A 14,560-nucleotide genomic window follows, 5' to 3' on the forward strand; every position below is an offset into this window, starting at 1 on the left:
TGAATGCCCGTAGTTTAAATAGACAATCTAAATTTTTGGAATGAGAATTTCTGTTAAGGAAGATTGAAAAATGGCATTTTAACAATGAGAAAGTAAAATTTATTAGGATAGCTCCAGGCCATTATATCAATAGTTAAATAATTAAAAAATTTGGTATCCAAATATATTTTTGTAGGTATTTATTCTGATTTCCTTTCCAGTGTGACATTTACTTGTCAAATCCATTTTCTTTTTTACCAGCAGCTGTTTTCTGATATGGCTTTGTTCTTGATATTTATAAACCTGCTGGTTGTGCTATAAATCAAGAGTGAAATATCTGTGTGCCTCCAGACAGGAGGCAAGTTTACATTGAACCGTACATTTCTGTAGTATTATAGAATGCCAGATATGCCACATATTTTGAGGAAAGGAAGCTGATGTTGTATCCACCTGGTCCAGACAGTGTATTTGATGCATACTTCAGAGTTTACTTTTTTTTAAAAATTGATTTTCCAGTCTATTTCAGTCATCTCCTTTCTGCTTTTCCATTCGTTTCCTTATAAAACATGGTTATTCCTCATATAGCATAAGAGGCTTAGTCTCCTCCTAGATTTAATTTGCCATGCATGATAATGGAAAAAAGATATTTTCTTTCACTAACATGACCAACATGTCTTGAGTTTCTTCAAGACATTGAAAACAGAGCAGATCTTCCTGAATCTGAGAGAGATCAGGGCAAGATTCACCTGAACTATCTTTTCATGACACTGATTAAAAATTGTGCCAAGGCTCTGTTAGGCTAACAGCAAGTAAATATTTGAGAAAATACACCCTATACCTCTGTCTTTTTTCACTGTAATTTGATTTCTTCTGGCAATTAAAAAGGTAAAACAGCAGGTTTGGATTAAAAAACAAAATGCATTGAAACACAATTTTTGAAAGCCTCCTTCACTTCTGTGGAGCCCAAATGACTTCTTTGAAAAATGCTCTCCTATTATTTTGCATAGAATTATGGGTTTGTGTGAGTTGGAAGGGATGTTTAAATATTGTTATTTCTGCCCACCTACATGGGCAGGAATTTCTTTCACTAGGTCACGTTGCTTAAAGCCCCTTCCAACCTGAACTTCAACGCTTCTGGTAATACAGCATCCCATTCCACTGTTATGTTCATTTGCATTTAAATCCCATACAGTTTACTCTATTTAAAAGGAAAACTTGCAGTTTTCACTGAGTTATACCTGGAGAAAGTCATTACATTTGTGGTGGAAATGCTTATTCAGTTGTGGCTATGTTTCTGTGAAAATCCCATGGAAAATTGAAATAGATCTGTGCTGATAAATGAAAATAATATAGAACAAATGCATGTAGGATTCAAGTTAGTTTTTAAAAAGATATTGCTGCACCTACAAGTTGTTTGCTTCAATCGGCTCTATAACAAAGCTTCTTCTTCTGAATACTGTGTGTTGTCATTTTTTCTCAATGTCAAATACTTGAAAGGGGCCAACAGGCAGCACTGACTAGAGCCAAGCCCATGCATATGCTAAGCAAGGACCCAACATGCTGCAAGCTCTTTGGTAATCATACTATTCTAACTTATAAAATTTTTATAATGAAATAGTATTGCAATGTAGAAATAATCATAATCTGGTTGTTTTAATGGTAGTCTTAATGAGTTTTTAAGTTTTTTTTTTTTTATTGCTTGAATAAACAATAAGAGCAGCTTTACAGACTCAGATTAAGGGTCTGTCTAGCTGAGGACCCTTGTTGTAAGGAAATCCTAAGGAAAAGTAAAAGCCAAGTATGTACATATGAGTATGGTAAGTACCCCCTGATGCTCTCCCAGCCTCCAGCTATTTTCAACTCAAGGGATTTCCTGAGTCCTCATGATTGCTTGTTTCATATCCTGTAGCTGATCTTTTTTCCACAATTTCTCCATCCTTTCCTTTCATCCTTTTATTTTACTTACATTCATAACATCCTTCAGAAAGCTTTGGGTTTGTGTTTGTGTTATGTTTTGAGATTGCTTTTGTGTTTGATTTTTTTTTTTCTTACAAGTCTTGCTGTCCATCACCTGAATAACCATCACCTTTTGCTTATTTTAAACCTGTTTCCCACCAGGAACCAGAGACTGATCTGGTGGTAGCACACCATTACTTAATAGTAATTCAGCTCTTTCATCCTCTTTCAGACACTCTTAAGTGAATACTATCTGTATCTTGTGAATACTATTTGTATTTGTTCTGTTGATTCTGTCTAGCTGTATCCTAGCCTCTGCCCATGATTGTTTGAGCAGGTACTGATAATAAGTTAATACAATAGCAGATTTCCCCCCTTGTTTATGGGCATGGGTCTTGAGGGATTAGTGATGTGGCAATTTCTTCTTTAATTTTGTTTATAATTTAGATTGTGCTTTGGAGGAATCCTTTAATTATTTTGCATCCAGTGATGTAGTAATATTATAAAATTACTATAGCAAGGTCATTGTTTCTGTTACTTAAAAATCACTGGAGAGTTGTATACAGTAAAATACAAGAAATGTGAACGATGAGAGTATTGTGGAAAGTTCAAGTAAGTCAAATTTTATTTGCAAATTAAAATGAAGCTTGGAATTGAAGATACATTAATTGTATATTATAATTAATTTTACCCACAATACAAGTTCACATCCCATGGTTGCTTTCTAAGTGGCACACCTATAAATTGACTAAACTATCACACTTTCAGAAATGCTGAGTGAAAATCTGCCTTTTTAAGAGACGATATTCCCTTTTCACTAAGCTTGCATTCCTTTAGAAGAAAACACATATTCTTAATTTCTGTTTCAATGAAGTCCAGAAGTAAGAATTTTAGAAAATTCTCCTAATTATGATGCTGTTCATTCTTCATTGTTCTACCTTTCACAAGTAAAGTCCAATTGCTTCAAAGTAGTTCTGGTAATATTTGTCAAGAGCTGGATTGTTTACACTCTTCACAAATAGATTCAGCATCATTAAACAGAACAGGGGCTTCCCTACTATGGCACTTCAGTCACCACCAGTACTGCTTCCCCTCTGTCCTGTCCCCACTGCAACCACTCCTTCCCCTTTTCATCAAACTTTGCATTTTGTGTCAACTGAAACTAAAATAAAATTACTATTGATCTTGTCCATATGATCTGTTTATATTCTGACAGACTACTTAGCATGATACTGCATGAATGTGCAAAGAATTTAAATTTAGGTATGCTAGCAATACTTGTACATACCATGGGGTACTTAGGTAGTGTCTGTATTGGATTTGTAATTTAAATGTACTGATGAAGAGTCTAATTTCTCAGAAGCCTTTCCAACAAGCGAAAAATAAGCTAATAATAATAATAATAATAATAATAATAATAATAATTCATTTTTCTCCTCATAAGCTTTGGAACACCTTATTAATGTAAAATATTTTTTAGATTACAAATTGTACCGCTCACAATCTGAGAAGACAGCCCTTCTAATGGAAAGAACACCAACCTCTTGGTTTTTCCTTTTGCAAAATAATACACTTCCTGTTAAGATTAAGCAGAAAAAAGTTGTAATCAGTTCAACAGAGAACTGTAATGATTACAGGTGAAAGGAAGTACATTAATATTGCCTTAGATTAGAAGAAGAATTAAATGAGGTGGAGCTAGACACTGGCTTCAGTATAGCTAGAGGGGCCAATGAAAAGACCAAACAGACCCAACAGATGAGTAGAAGCCTTTAGAATTGGTTTAGTATGGCAAATAATCTTTGGGTTTTGAGAGGGATTTGAAAATCAAATCTTTTGATTTTCTTGGTTTCTGAAAACAACTACTGTTTAATATCTGAAAATACTGATAAATTGTGGGTGCACTATCCTTTGTAAGATAAAATGAAAATCTACTGAAGTACTGAAAGCAAAAGTAAGCAAGTTGGACTGACTTTTGGATACATTGTTCTGTTTGTTTTTTTGATAGGTGAAATGAGGAATGATTTATATATCACTGTAGAAAGAGGCGAATTTGAGAAAGGAGGGAAAAGTGTGGCCAGAAATGTGGAAGTGACAATGCATGTGGTGGACAGCAGTGGTCAAATTTTAAAGGTATCTTTGTTTTATGTTTTTTCTTGCTGTAGTTAATTTTGATACACTTTTTCATATGTAAGTCTTCTTTTGTGGCACTGATTGAAGAATACAAAAATGCTTTGGAAAGGACAGGTTTATCTTTTGCTGTCTTTAAGTATTCAAAGTGTTTCCACTTTGCTTAAAACATCTATAAAATGTCTATATAAAACCTTAATATATGTTTTATTATTTCTGTGATGAATTACATGATTGGGATAAACACGTAAAATTGCCAAAAAACTAATGATTCCATTAATATGCTGAAAAATATTGAAGCAGATCAAATTTGGGAAATTTTTGTATTTCCTAAGAATTCTTCTTAAAAATATGCAAAGTTTTATGTTACACAGAACAATTTGTCTTGATAATTTTGAATTTTGTGTCTGATTTTAATAAATCAAGGATTCTTGCTGCAGAAGTCAGCACCATGTATCAGTAAAAAAATTAAAATAATGTTCCAATTTAATTTCATTTAATCCTGTTCAAATTTTATTGTATGCTACTGGTGACAGCTTACAAACAGGCAATGGTTTAAATTTTAATTATTAATAGATGACTGTTTCTCAAATTTTTATGTACCAAAAAGATTTCTGTTCACATTTAAACTTTTCCTCACATATTTTTATATGGTTTTTGCTTTGGTTTAAATTTGGAAGTTGTATTTTCATATGTTCTGCATAATTTCATGGGCTGTGGGGTAACACAATGAAGAAAGGCTACAAAAATAGCCTGGCTCAAATTGTGTGTTTGAGTATCTGAAGTGAAATTGTTCATATTGATCCATGGCATCCAATGTAGATACATTTTTATATGTGTGTGTGTGTGTGTGTGTATTAAACAAAAACATGACATAACATTGGCAGGATTGTGTTATGTCATGAGAATCCACGACATCCTGATCACCCAGTATACCCTGATAAACACTTCTGTTCTAAATTATGTGAATAATTCTTGCCATTTATAATTCTCTAATTGCAAATATTAAAAAAAGTGCTGCTGTTTTTAAGGCTTATAAGATACTGAACATTGTACCACATTTGGCATTTATGATATGAATGTAAACATTAAATAGTCTTCCTTGGAAGATTAGTCCTTGATGACATTTTACCAGTGAGCTAATCAATCCTTAATCATATTTTTTTCTTCACTAGGATTTTATCTCATTTGGGTCTGGAGAGCCACCAGCCAGCGAGTACCATTCTTTTGTGCTTTATCATAACAATGGCCCCAGGTGGGCTGAGCTGCTGAAACTTCCTATTCCTGTGGATAAGTTCAGAGGAGCTCACATCCGCTGTGAATTCCGGCACTGCTCCAGTGAGTGATGCTCATGACTTCTGCTAGTCCTCCCCTTACGGCTGCAGTCAGCACACAATTTTCTGTAACACCTCAGGGAAAGGACAGCAGCATGAACTTTCTCTGTAATGCTTTCCTTACTTACAAATTTCTAAAACTTTTAAAATATTATGAAACATTTTAGAGATTATTTTGAGGTAAAAATTGGTAACTGGTTCCACATTCTCCATTCCAACCATGAGAGACAGGTTTAACAGAGGAGAATAAACTTCTATACGTTGCTAAGATTGCATATTTGGTGGCTTACATTATTTGTTGTTAATATATACTAAACTATTTCAGAATACTCCCTTCTGATTTAAAGTGAGATTAAAAAGGAGATGATGTGCAAATTGTAACAGCAATTCAGGTTAATCTTCATCTGACTAGCTGCAGCTCCAATATACTTTCTTATGTTGCATTGTATAATTTTTTTTTGTCTAAAAAGGATACTATTGTCTTTAATTACTGCCATTTATATATGCATTTCAGCAAAAGAAAAGGGTGAGAAGAAGTTGTTTGGCTTTTCTTTTGTGCCCCTGATGCAGGAAAATGGGAGGACTCTGCCAGATGGCACCCATGAGCTAATTGTACACAAGGTAATTTGAGTTAGCAGTCATTAGCTGTAATGATTCCACTGGAACCTACTTTAAATGCCCAGAGACATTAGGTTGAGAAAATCTTTGCTGATTATCAAATGAGTGATAATTTTGTCACCATTAAAATATCCATTACTGATTGTTTAATATTCACTTTCCTAAAAGATGACTATTCCTATAAACTGCAATTGAATCTAGTTTCAGTGCATTGGTTTACCAAAGTCGTACTATTATATCACATTGTGTTATAATGAATTTCACGAAGGTAAGTTATTCTAACTTTGTGTAATTTTCTTTCCACATGTAAGAGTTACCACTTTGTTCAGAGGATTTTGTGCTCCCAGATAAAGTTGAGTTTATCTGAAAACTAAAATATAAAATTTGCAGCTATTAATTTAATGTAACTTGTGCAAATTTGTTAAATTTGAATGTCAATATATGATGCTATGTTCTAAAACCAAAGTTGCAAGAGGCATAGTGGAAATTCTTCAGTTTCTGACAGAGAAACAATGATTCATATAATTTAGAGATTTAGTCAATTGTTTTGTGCAGTACAGTTATTTTAACTCATTTGTTTCCACAGTGTGAAGAAAATGCAAACCTTCAGGATTCTGGTCGCTACCTCAAACTCCCCTTTTCAAAGGGAATATCCCTAGGAAACAACAGCCAAGCAGTAAAAACCACTAAAGAGTCCTTCTGGATTACATCCTTTCTCTGCTCCACCAAACTCACACAAAATGGTAGGATATGTTGATTATTTAAAATATGATGAGCTGAAATGAGTGTGATAGCTAGTTTTTTTCATGCCAAGCGAGCATGGATGCACTCAAAAAAGCTTACATTCTATCTATTTTGTTAACTGGTTTTCTTCATAATTTTTTTATATCCAGATGGAAACAAATGGATGATGATAAACCACTGTTTTTAAGTAGTTTAAGAATGCTTTTTAGATGACCGTGATATTGGAATCAAATGCAGCACTTCTGGAATCAACTATCAAAACCCAGCTGCTTTATAAAACCTCTTGTGTTTGTTGTAAATTGTTTATGAAATACTTATTGTCAGCTTTAGGCTGTAGCAGTTTGTTTCTAATTAGGCATATGTTGCTCTTTTGTTTCTCTTCAAACCAACAACCATTTATTACTACTTAAAACAGTCTCATACACTGGCTATAAGGAGTAGCAGATTTAAATACATGTGTTTGCACTCTCTACCAGTGCTCTGTGTAAAGTTCTTAACTAGTGTGTATAAAGCTCTTGAGGTTCTTGTTTACCTGCCATAACTGAACTACCTGTAGCTAAAACAAATTGTGGAACAGTTTTCCAAAAATTTCTAAATATTGTGTATTGGCTAGGTAATACACAATACACTTCAGACCATTCTTTGATAGAGCCACAATTTTATACTATTGCTTTGATCTCTCTTCTGTGTCAATATCTGTGACTTTACCTATCGTCTGTGTATGATAAAATTGCTGACTGCTCGCAAATTAATTATAGATGTTTAACAAAAACTAGAGCATCTTTTTAAATTGAAATAATGCTCTTAATTTTCACCCTTTAATAGCAAGTGTGCAAAACAGAACTGTGTGCAACCAGTAGATGGCTTGTTTCCTTGCACACACCCATTTTGTATTTTCATAGCAATTGCTTTAGTAATGAAAGTTACTCAATGAAAGATTTTCCCAAAGGTAGCTATAGGGAATCAGAGACTAAATTTGCTCCAGTTAAAGGCCTTGATTTAGGGAATTACATTAATCTACTGGTACTTACACATGCATAAAAGTGCTGCCTGGAACTTAAAAGTGTCTCACTGATAAATAGTTGCCCTGTTGTCTGGGATTGTAATACTAATTTTTATTTACAGTACAGGAATTATTTTGTACTTATTGTAAATAGATGTGTGACATAGGGCATAAAATTTCCTCCTATTTTTAACCATATTCTGAGTAAGAGGGTGTAGAATATCTGAATAATATTGATCCCCTTTTCAGCTCTGAAAGAGTTAACAATTATTTCAGCAGTACTTCAGAGGGTGGAAATATTTTCAATAGACAGGCTCATATTTTCTCCAAGGATCTTCTTTGGGAAGTTCATCTTGGTGAGTTTCCAAATCCCCATTCTTTTAAACAAAAATTTGCCAAAATCTATTGCATGCTCAGAAAATGAACATAGAGCAAAGCATGTGGATATTTGGTCATGTGAGCATTACTTCAGTTATCCCTGAGAGAATGTAGCTTATGTATTAAAAAATACAAGATTAAAAAGATCTGTGTATTTAATTTTTTTAGTAAACATTTGTATTTGGTATTTTTGAAACTTGCTGGTTATTTTTTAATTTGTTTTTAAGTTTGGAGATTTTTCTGAATGTCTCAGAGATTCACCCATTGTTTACAAACAACAATGTCCAGTCTGAAAATGAATTGAAAATTATTCTGTTGTCTGGTTATGGGGTGAAGAACTCCAAACCCAGACTTGTAAAGGGTGTGACTGAATTAGGCTGCAGCTTTACTCTCTTGCTGGGAAATTTTACTCAGCTGTCATTCTCTCATTGATTGTTACCACATGCCATCAGCTCTCATGCATACTAAAATTATGGGGACTGGGGGACAGAGGCTGACTCCTAGTTGTTGGGATCCATAACTTCCTTACCCCAGGTACTTTGGAGAGGTTATTAGGATTATTTCCAAATTACTTTTAGAGACCTTCTAACCAGGGGTGTCTGTGCGTTCATCGTGGCTAAGAATGCATCCTTATCTAATCTTTCTGCTATTTAGTTTTTCCTTCTCTTTTCCTTTTGACCCTGGATAGTTAATCAGTTAATATTAGCAAAAAGTATACTAGCTGTTATCTATTGTATTCTTAGTTAGTTATTTTTCATTACTCTATAAAGCCCTAAAAGAGCAAGTGAGAGCACAGTATTTTTCTACTGAGTAGTTACCAAAACAGTCTTAGTTTTTGACATATAGTAGGGATCGCTGGCTGCAAGAGAGTCAGAATCCTTCCAGCAAGTCTGAATATTTTAGCTGTTGGCATCCACTTGTTTCTCAGCACTGATCGGGGCATCCCTGGTTCAGCTGTTCAGTAGCAGAACAACATGCATACAGCAGGGCAGAGGTGTAATCCTTTGAGCTGCATTAAAAAAAAAAAAACCAAAAAAACAACAGTGAATCAGTAAAACAATAGTAGCACTAGGCGGGTTTCCAAATAATTCTAATTTGGAGGAAATGTTGGTGACCACAGAAGCAGCCTGTTGGAAGAGACTTGCTGACTGCCAGTTCTGAAATTCAGTCTTTTCCTCCTGAAGTGTAGATGTGTCATAACAAGACAATTTCTGATGTCTCAGGACTTACATGAGCGAGATGGAAAATCATCCCAAACCACTTCCTTAAACTCATGATTCTAAACTTTCTATTAAACCTAGCTCCTTGGATTTAAATTACATGCTCTTAGAAGGGATGTGTTTTGTTTGGTAGGGATAATAGGTCAGGTGTAGTCTATTTTAAACATACAGGCCATGATTATTTTGAAGATTATGCATTGGAAATATTTTTATTCTTCGGCAAAATTAATCATCACCAGTGATTTTTTCCCTTTTCCAAAACTATGCTTTCCTAGTGGGCCTATTTCTGGGGACAATTTTATATTCTCATATATCTTACTACATGATACACTGCTATCTGTTCCCCTTGTGATTCACATGTCAGATTTTCTATTCATGTAATTTATGCTTGGGCTATTTGCTAATGTTATCTTAGAATGTCTTTCCTCCTTAGCACTTCCCTTGAAATAAGTCCTTTGAAGTGAGTGTCTTACATTTGCTTTCTTTTTCTTTTTAAATCCCCCAACAAATCCCTAATATTGAGTGTTAACTATTTTCTACTAAGTTTCTCCAGCAAATCTGTAAAGAAATGTTTTTCCTGCTCTGAACTCACAGCTTCAGCTAATCTTGCTACTCGTCAGCTTGAGCTGAGGCTTAAAGTGTGGAAGTACATTTAATTAACCAAAAGACAAATGTAGTTCACTGGATTTGTAAATCTTGCTTCTGAAAAATTCCTGACAGAAAGAATAATAAGAGCTGTCATTTGTCCATGATCTTTGGGATGTGTCTCTGATGCATATGTGAGACTTTTCATCACTCGGTGCAACTCAAGGATGTCTTTTTTCCATGCCAGCACAGCTTGAAGTAAAACAAAAATGTAACACAAAAATGCATCAAAACAATCTGTGTCCATCAAAAGCAATTAAGGCAGCAAAATATTTGTGGAATCTTATGTTGGTTGTTTGCCATTAACATCTACGGCAAAATTTGAATATAGGTGGAGATTTATTTAATGTTAATAAAGTAAAAATTATTACTTCATTTTTTGTGGGATAGAGGAACTACCCTGGAGCAAACCAGGAAAGGGATGATACAAAGATGGGTGTCGTTCAAGTATTATTTGAGTGTGAAAACAGTCTGTGGTAAAAAACAACCAAAAAGATGATGAACCAAGATGAAAACTTGCTATTAACGTCTTACTTCAATAACTACTGAGAACACCTCAGAAGCCCTGGCTCCTTCTAACACAGTGCAGGGCAGTGATCAGCGAGACTGTAGCTTAGCTTAAATTGATGGAAGGGTTGGATGGTGATTAAGGTTTTCTGCTTCAAACCACTAGGCATAGAGAATTTCTGAAAAGCTGGTCAGTGAAGCATGGCAGTAGTAAACTGGAATATAAAAGGGATTTGGAATTTATTTAATTTAACAGTCAAAAATATGTGTAGCTTTTACTGAATACAGCTTGAAAGGAGCTCTGCAGATGTGCCCAAGTTCAGCAAGGAAAAACTGCTGAAAAACCAAGCCAAGGTTGCAAAACTATTTTAGGATATTGAATGGTATGGAACAAGAAATTCTCAATCTTATAGCAAGGTAGGCTTTTTAGTACATCTGTGAAGCAATAACATGTGTTCAAAGACTATTAAATGTAGAACTTAAATTTAAGATATGTGGAAGGGCAGGTACATTCATTGGGCCATCTGTCCCTGGTGAATTTTATGCAAGTATTTACAAGAAATCATGGATGAAAAAATCAACATGTAACTAATTCAGATGTGCTGTAAGATGAGTTTATTAAAGGCAAATCATGCCAGAATAAACTTATTAATATTTCTTTTCAAAATTATTTTATTTACTATCAAGAGGAAATGCAGCAGTTCAACAATGCAGCACATAAGAAAACATATAGATGAGAAATAAGAATTTTCAATCAGGCAAATAAAAGTTAAAATGGCATTGGAAGGCTGCACTATAGTGGAAGGAATTTCCCTCTGGAGTAGATGGAAAATACTACTTGATATGAAGAAATCTCTGGGATTTTTCTTTGTTTTAAAGGACTGGAAGGGTGTGGATATGAGAGTAACTTCACTAAAGTCTGAGGCAATTTTCTGCTAATATGTTGTTGAAAGGTCTCATCAGTTGAGAGGAACAAAATCAAAATACGATACAGCAAAGCATTGTAACTTTGATTTAAATAATTAATAAGAAAGAATAGAAATTAGATTGATTCTAATGGTAGAAAAGGCAGGATACACTAGTGGAGACTCCTGGGGATTCTTCTTTATCCAGGGAGCTGAATAGTGTTAAACAGAAGAAGCATCATAATGGTGACATAAAATATGTCTATCTAAAAGACACTCAAGTTCTAGAACATAATTAGCAGGTGTTTACAAGAGATGTATGAGTTTGCTAATGATGTAGAAAATGATGTAATCTTATCTGTAATTTAGTTATCATTTTGGCTAAGAAAGCTGAAGGGCAAGGAATTAAAACTGTAGGAAGTTTGGACATACTCATATATTTTTTAGGTCAGAATAGTTAATTTTCCAGAAGAGATTTTTTTCTTGTTAATCAAGTGAGATCTTAGAGGCATTGTATTTGATCTTTAAAAAGACATAGAAACATGAGTGTTTCAAATACATTCAAGCTAGTAATTAGGAGATTTTTTTCTATCTTTCAGAGGGTAGCCTGGAAGGCATCCTTCAATGGGATGAGGGAGGGTAAAATAATTGCTTTATTTAAGGTACTATCTGAATGAGATTGCATAATAGAGTGGCCACAGGAGAGTGATTTTAGTGACGCAGTACCATGTTCTTATGTTTGTATTGGTGGAGCAATTATGGAATGGAATGAAAATGTGTTCTTGGGAAGATCATATTATAGCAAATCTGAAGGAGTTTTGTTTTAATGATGTCAAATTTTGCTGAGTGGACTGTAATAGTAAGATTTAAAATATGAAATGCTGCTTTGCTTCCAACTTTAATATTGCATTTTGTTTTTGCAGGAGATATGCTTGACCTTCTGAAGTGGAGAACCCACCCAGACAAAATTGCAGGTTGCCTCTCAAAATTAAAAGAAATTGATGGTTCAGAAATAGTGAAGGTATATACCTTTTTATACCATAGTTTTAGATGATATGAAGGAAATAATGTATTTATAGATCACAGAAGTATCTTTTTAATAACACTCTTATTCTCTCCCATCAGTTTCTTCAAGATACACTAGATACTTTATTTGGGATTTTAGATGAAAATTCTCAAAAATATGGATCAAAAGTATTTGATTGCTTGGTAAGTTTAATTTTGTGATCATGCTTAACACTAACTAAAAGCCAAGTAAAACAAAAAACAAAAAGTGCTGTTTTTTTTTCTTTCTCTCACATTTAGGTTCACATAATAAATTTGCTGCAGGACAGCAAGTTTCACCACTTTAAGCCAGTAATGGACACTTACATTGAAAGTCATTTTGCAGGAGCACTTGCATACAGGTGAAGTCTGTACTTTTTTTATCTGACTTAATACTGACAGTAATTACTAAACTAAAAGAATCAATCATTAGGTTAAGGAAATTGTGTATACCTGTTAAAATCATTCTACTGCATATTTAATGCTGGTATCATGGCCATTCATCAGAGATTTATTAGGTACTCTTCAGCAGAGTTAAAATTAAGTGTACTATTGAGTCTGTGGTGATCAGTGAAATCTAGTAATCTTTTATTTTGCCAATGTTTCTCATATGACAGCTATTGGTTTGCATTTTATGTGTAAAGTTAACCCTTCTCCCACTTCTGTGTTGTAATACCTTCTGATGTGCTATTATAGAGATCTCATAAAAGTACTGAAGTGGCATATTGATCGAGTCACTGAGGTGGAGCTTCATGATCACATACAGGAAGTACTAAAGGTAATAAAATTATTGAAGACAAGTATACATTTGAATGATGTATTCATATAGTATACAAAGGTTTAACACAGGGAATGAAGCAGAATATATATAAATGATGGAACAATAGTACTAATTCTAGGGAGCTGCAGACTTTCAGTGCAGTCATTTTATTCATTATTCTCTTCTGTCAGTAAATTGACCACTGAGGCTCACTACCATTAGTCGGTAGAGCTCTATGTTCCTTACTGAATGAGGCAAAGGAATTAAATATAGATTACACTGATGGTATTAACATCCACTGTATGAATCTAAATGCTGACCTAATGGTTCAGTCCTGACACCAGGGAATTCTACTGATTGTAGTGGTTGTGGTTGTTCTTGTTGCCCTGGTTTGTACAATCAGAAGAGCATAACATGCCATCAGGTTGAGTTATACAACACAATAATTCCATTTGGGACACATGCTACAATTTGGGAATAAAATATCAGTGTGGTACCTTTCTGTGTTTTTCTATGCTGCTGTGAACTTTGGTTTCTTGACACCGCTTTGGTGTCTTGCCAATAAGAGAGGGAAGTATTTTGAATTTGCATTCCAACAGTTTTACAACTTAATTTAAGCTTTTTTTGGAGGGGGAAAGGATGGGAGGAGAAAGTGATGTTGAGTTTTTGCTTGTTTGGTTTTTTGTTTGGTTGGTTTTTTTAAGATGTTGTTAGTGTTTCAATAGAGAGATTTACCAAAATTAACTAATGGGCTCATGTTTCAGACTATTTTCTGTATTTGAATTCTATAATCATTGCATGTGTTCTGTTTGGAGATAAACATGTTCATTTTTGTGAGTTGTCTCTGATTTTGGCATTTATAGGCACAGGAATATATCTTTAAATACATAGTTCAGTCTCGAAGATTATTCTCTATTGCTACTGGTGGACAAAATGAGGAGGAATTTCGCTGCTGTATTCAGGAGCTCCTTATGTCAGTACGCTTCTTCCTGTCTCAAGAGAGCAAAGGAACTAGTGCTTTATCCCAGCTACAAGTAAGTTTTATGGCTTGTAGGCATTTTCAACATCCAGTATAAAAAATATATGCCTTTTCTGAAAGAAAACATTTTTGCTAGAGCAAAGTGGCATTTTTAACTTTACATCCTACAGTGTGGAATTTTCATACCAGCACCTTCTAAATATGCTTGGAATAGATGATCCTAAACCTGATATTTTATTTTTAATTATAATAATTATGTTGATGGATACAAATAAATCAATTTTTCTGTTTTGGTCTTTTTACTGCTCAGTTTAACCACACTGACACTGAAGAATTTGAGCCATACAAAAGACTGCTATCA

At 34.1% G+C, this 14,560-nt stretch overlaps 1 protein-coding gene across 5 annotated transcripts in view; it reads left to right on the forward strand.

Moving 5' to 3' along the window:
- Positions 1-14,560, forward strand: part of DOCK4 (dedicator of cytokinesis 4) — a 221,673-nt gene that overhangs the window by 136,433 nt on the left and 70,680 nt on the right. For all 5 annotated transcript variants that reach the window (XM_041713768.2, XM_041713769.2, XM_041713766.2 and 2 more), the window contains 9 exons: positions 3,941-4,065; positions 5,238-5,400; positions 5,911-6,017; positions 6,601-6,757; positions 12,340-12,437; positions 12,542-12,625; positions 12,722-12,822; positions 13,157-13,238; positions 14,084-14,254. In XM_041713768.2, the coding sequence (XP_041569702.2) occupies positions 3,941-4,065; positions 5,238-5,400; positions 5,911-6,017; positions 6,601-6,757; positions 12,340-12,437; positions 12,542-12,625; positions 12,722-12,822; positions 13,157-13,238; positions 14,084-14,254 (1,088 nt within the window). The remainder of the gene's footprint in view (positions 1-3,940; positions 4,066-5,237; positions 5,401-5,910; positions 6,018-6,600; positions 6,758-12,339; positions 12,438-12,541; positions 12,626-12,721; positions 12,823-13,156; positions 13,239-14,083; positions 14,255-14,560) is intronic.

Source organism: Taeniopygia guttata, chromosome 1A (genome assembly GCF_048771995.1).
Source record: "Taeniopygia guttata chromosome 1A, bTaeGut7.mat, whole genome shotgun sequence".
NCBI lineage: Eukaryota > Metazoa > Chordata > Aves > Passeriformes > Estrildidae > Taeniopygia > Taeniopygia guttata.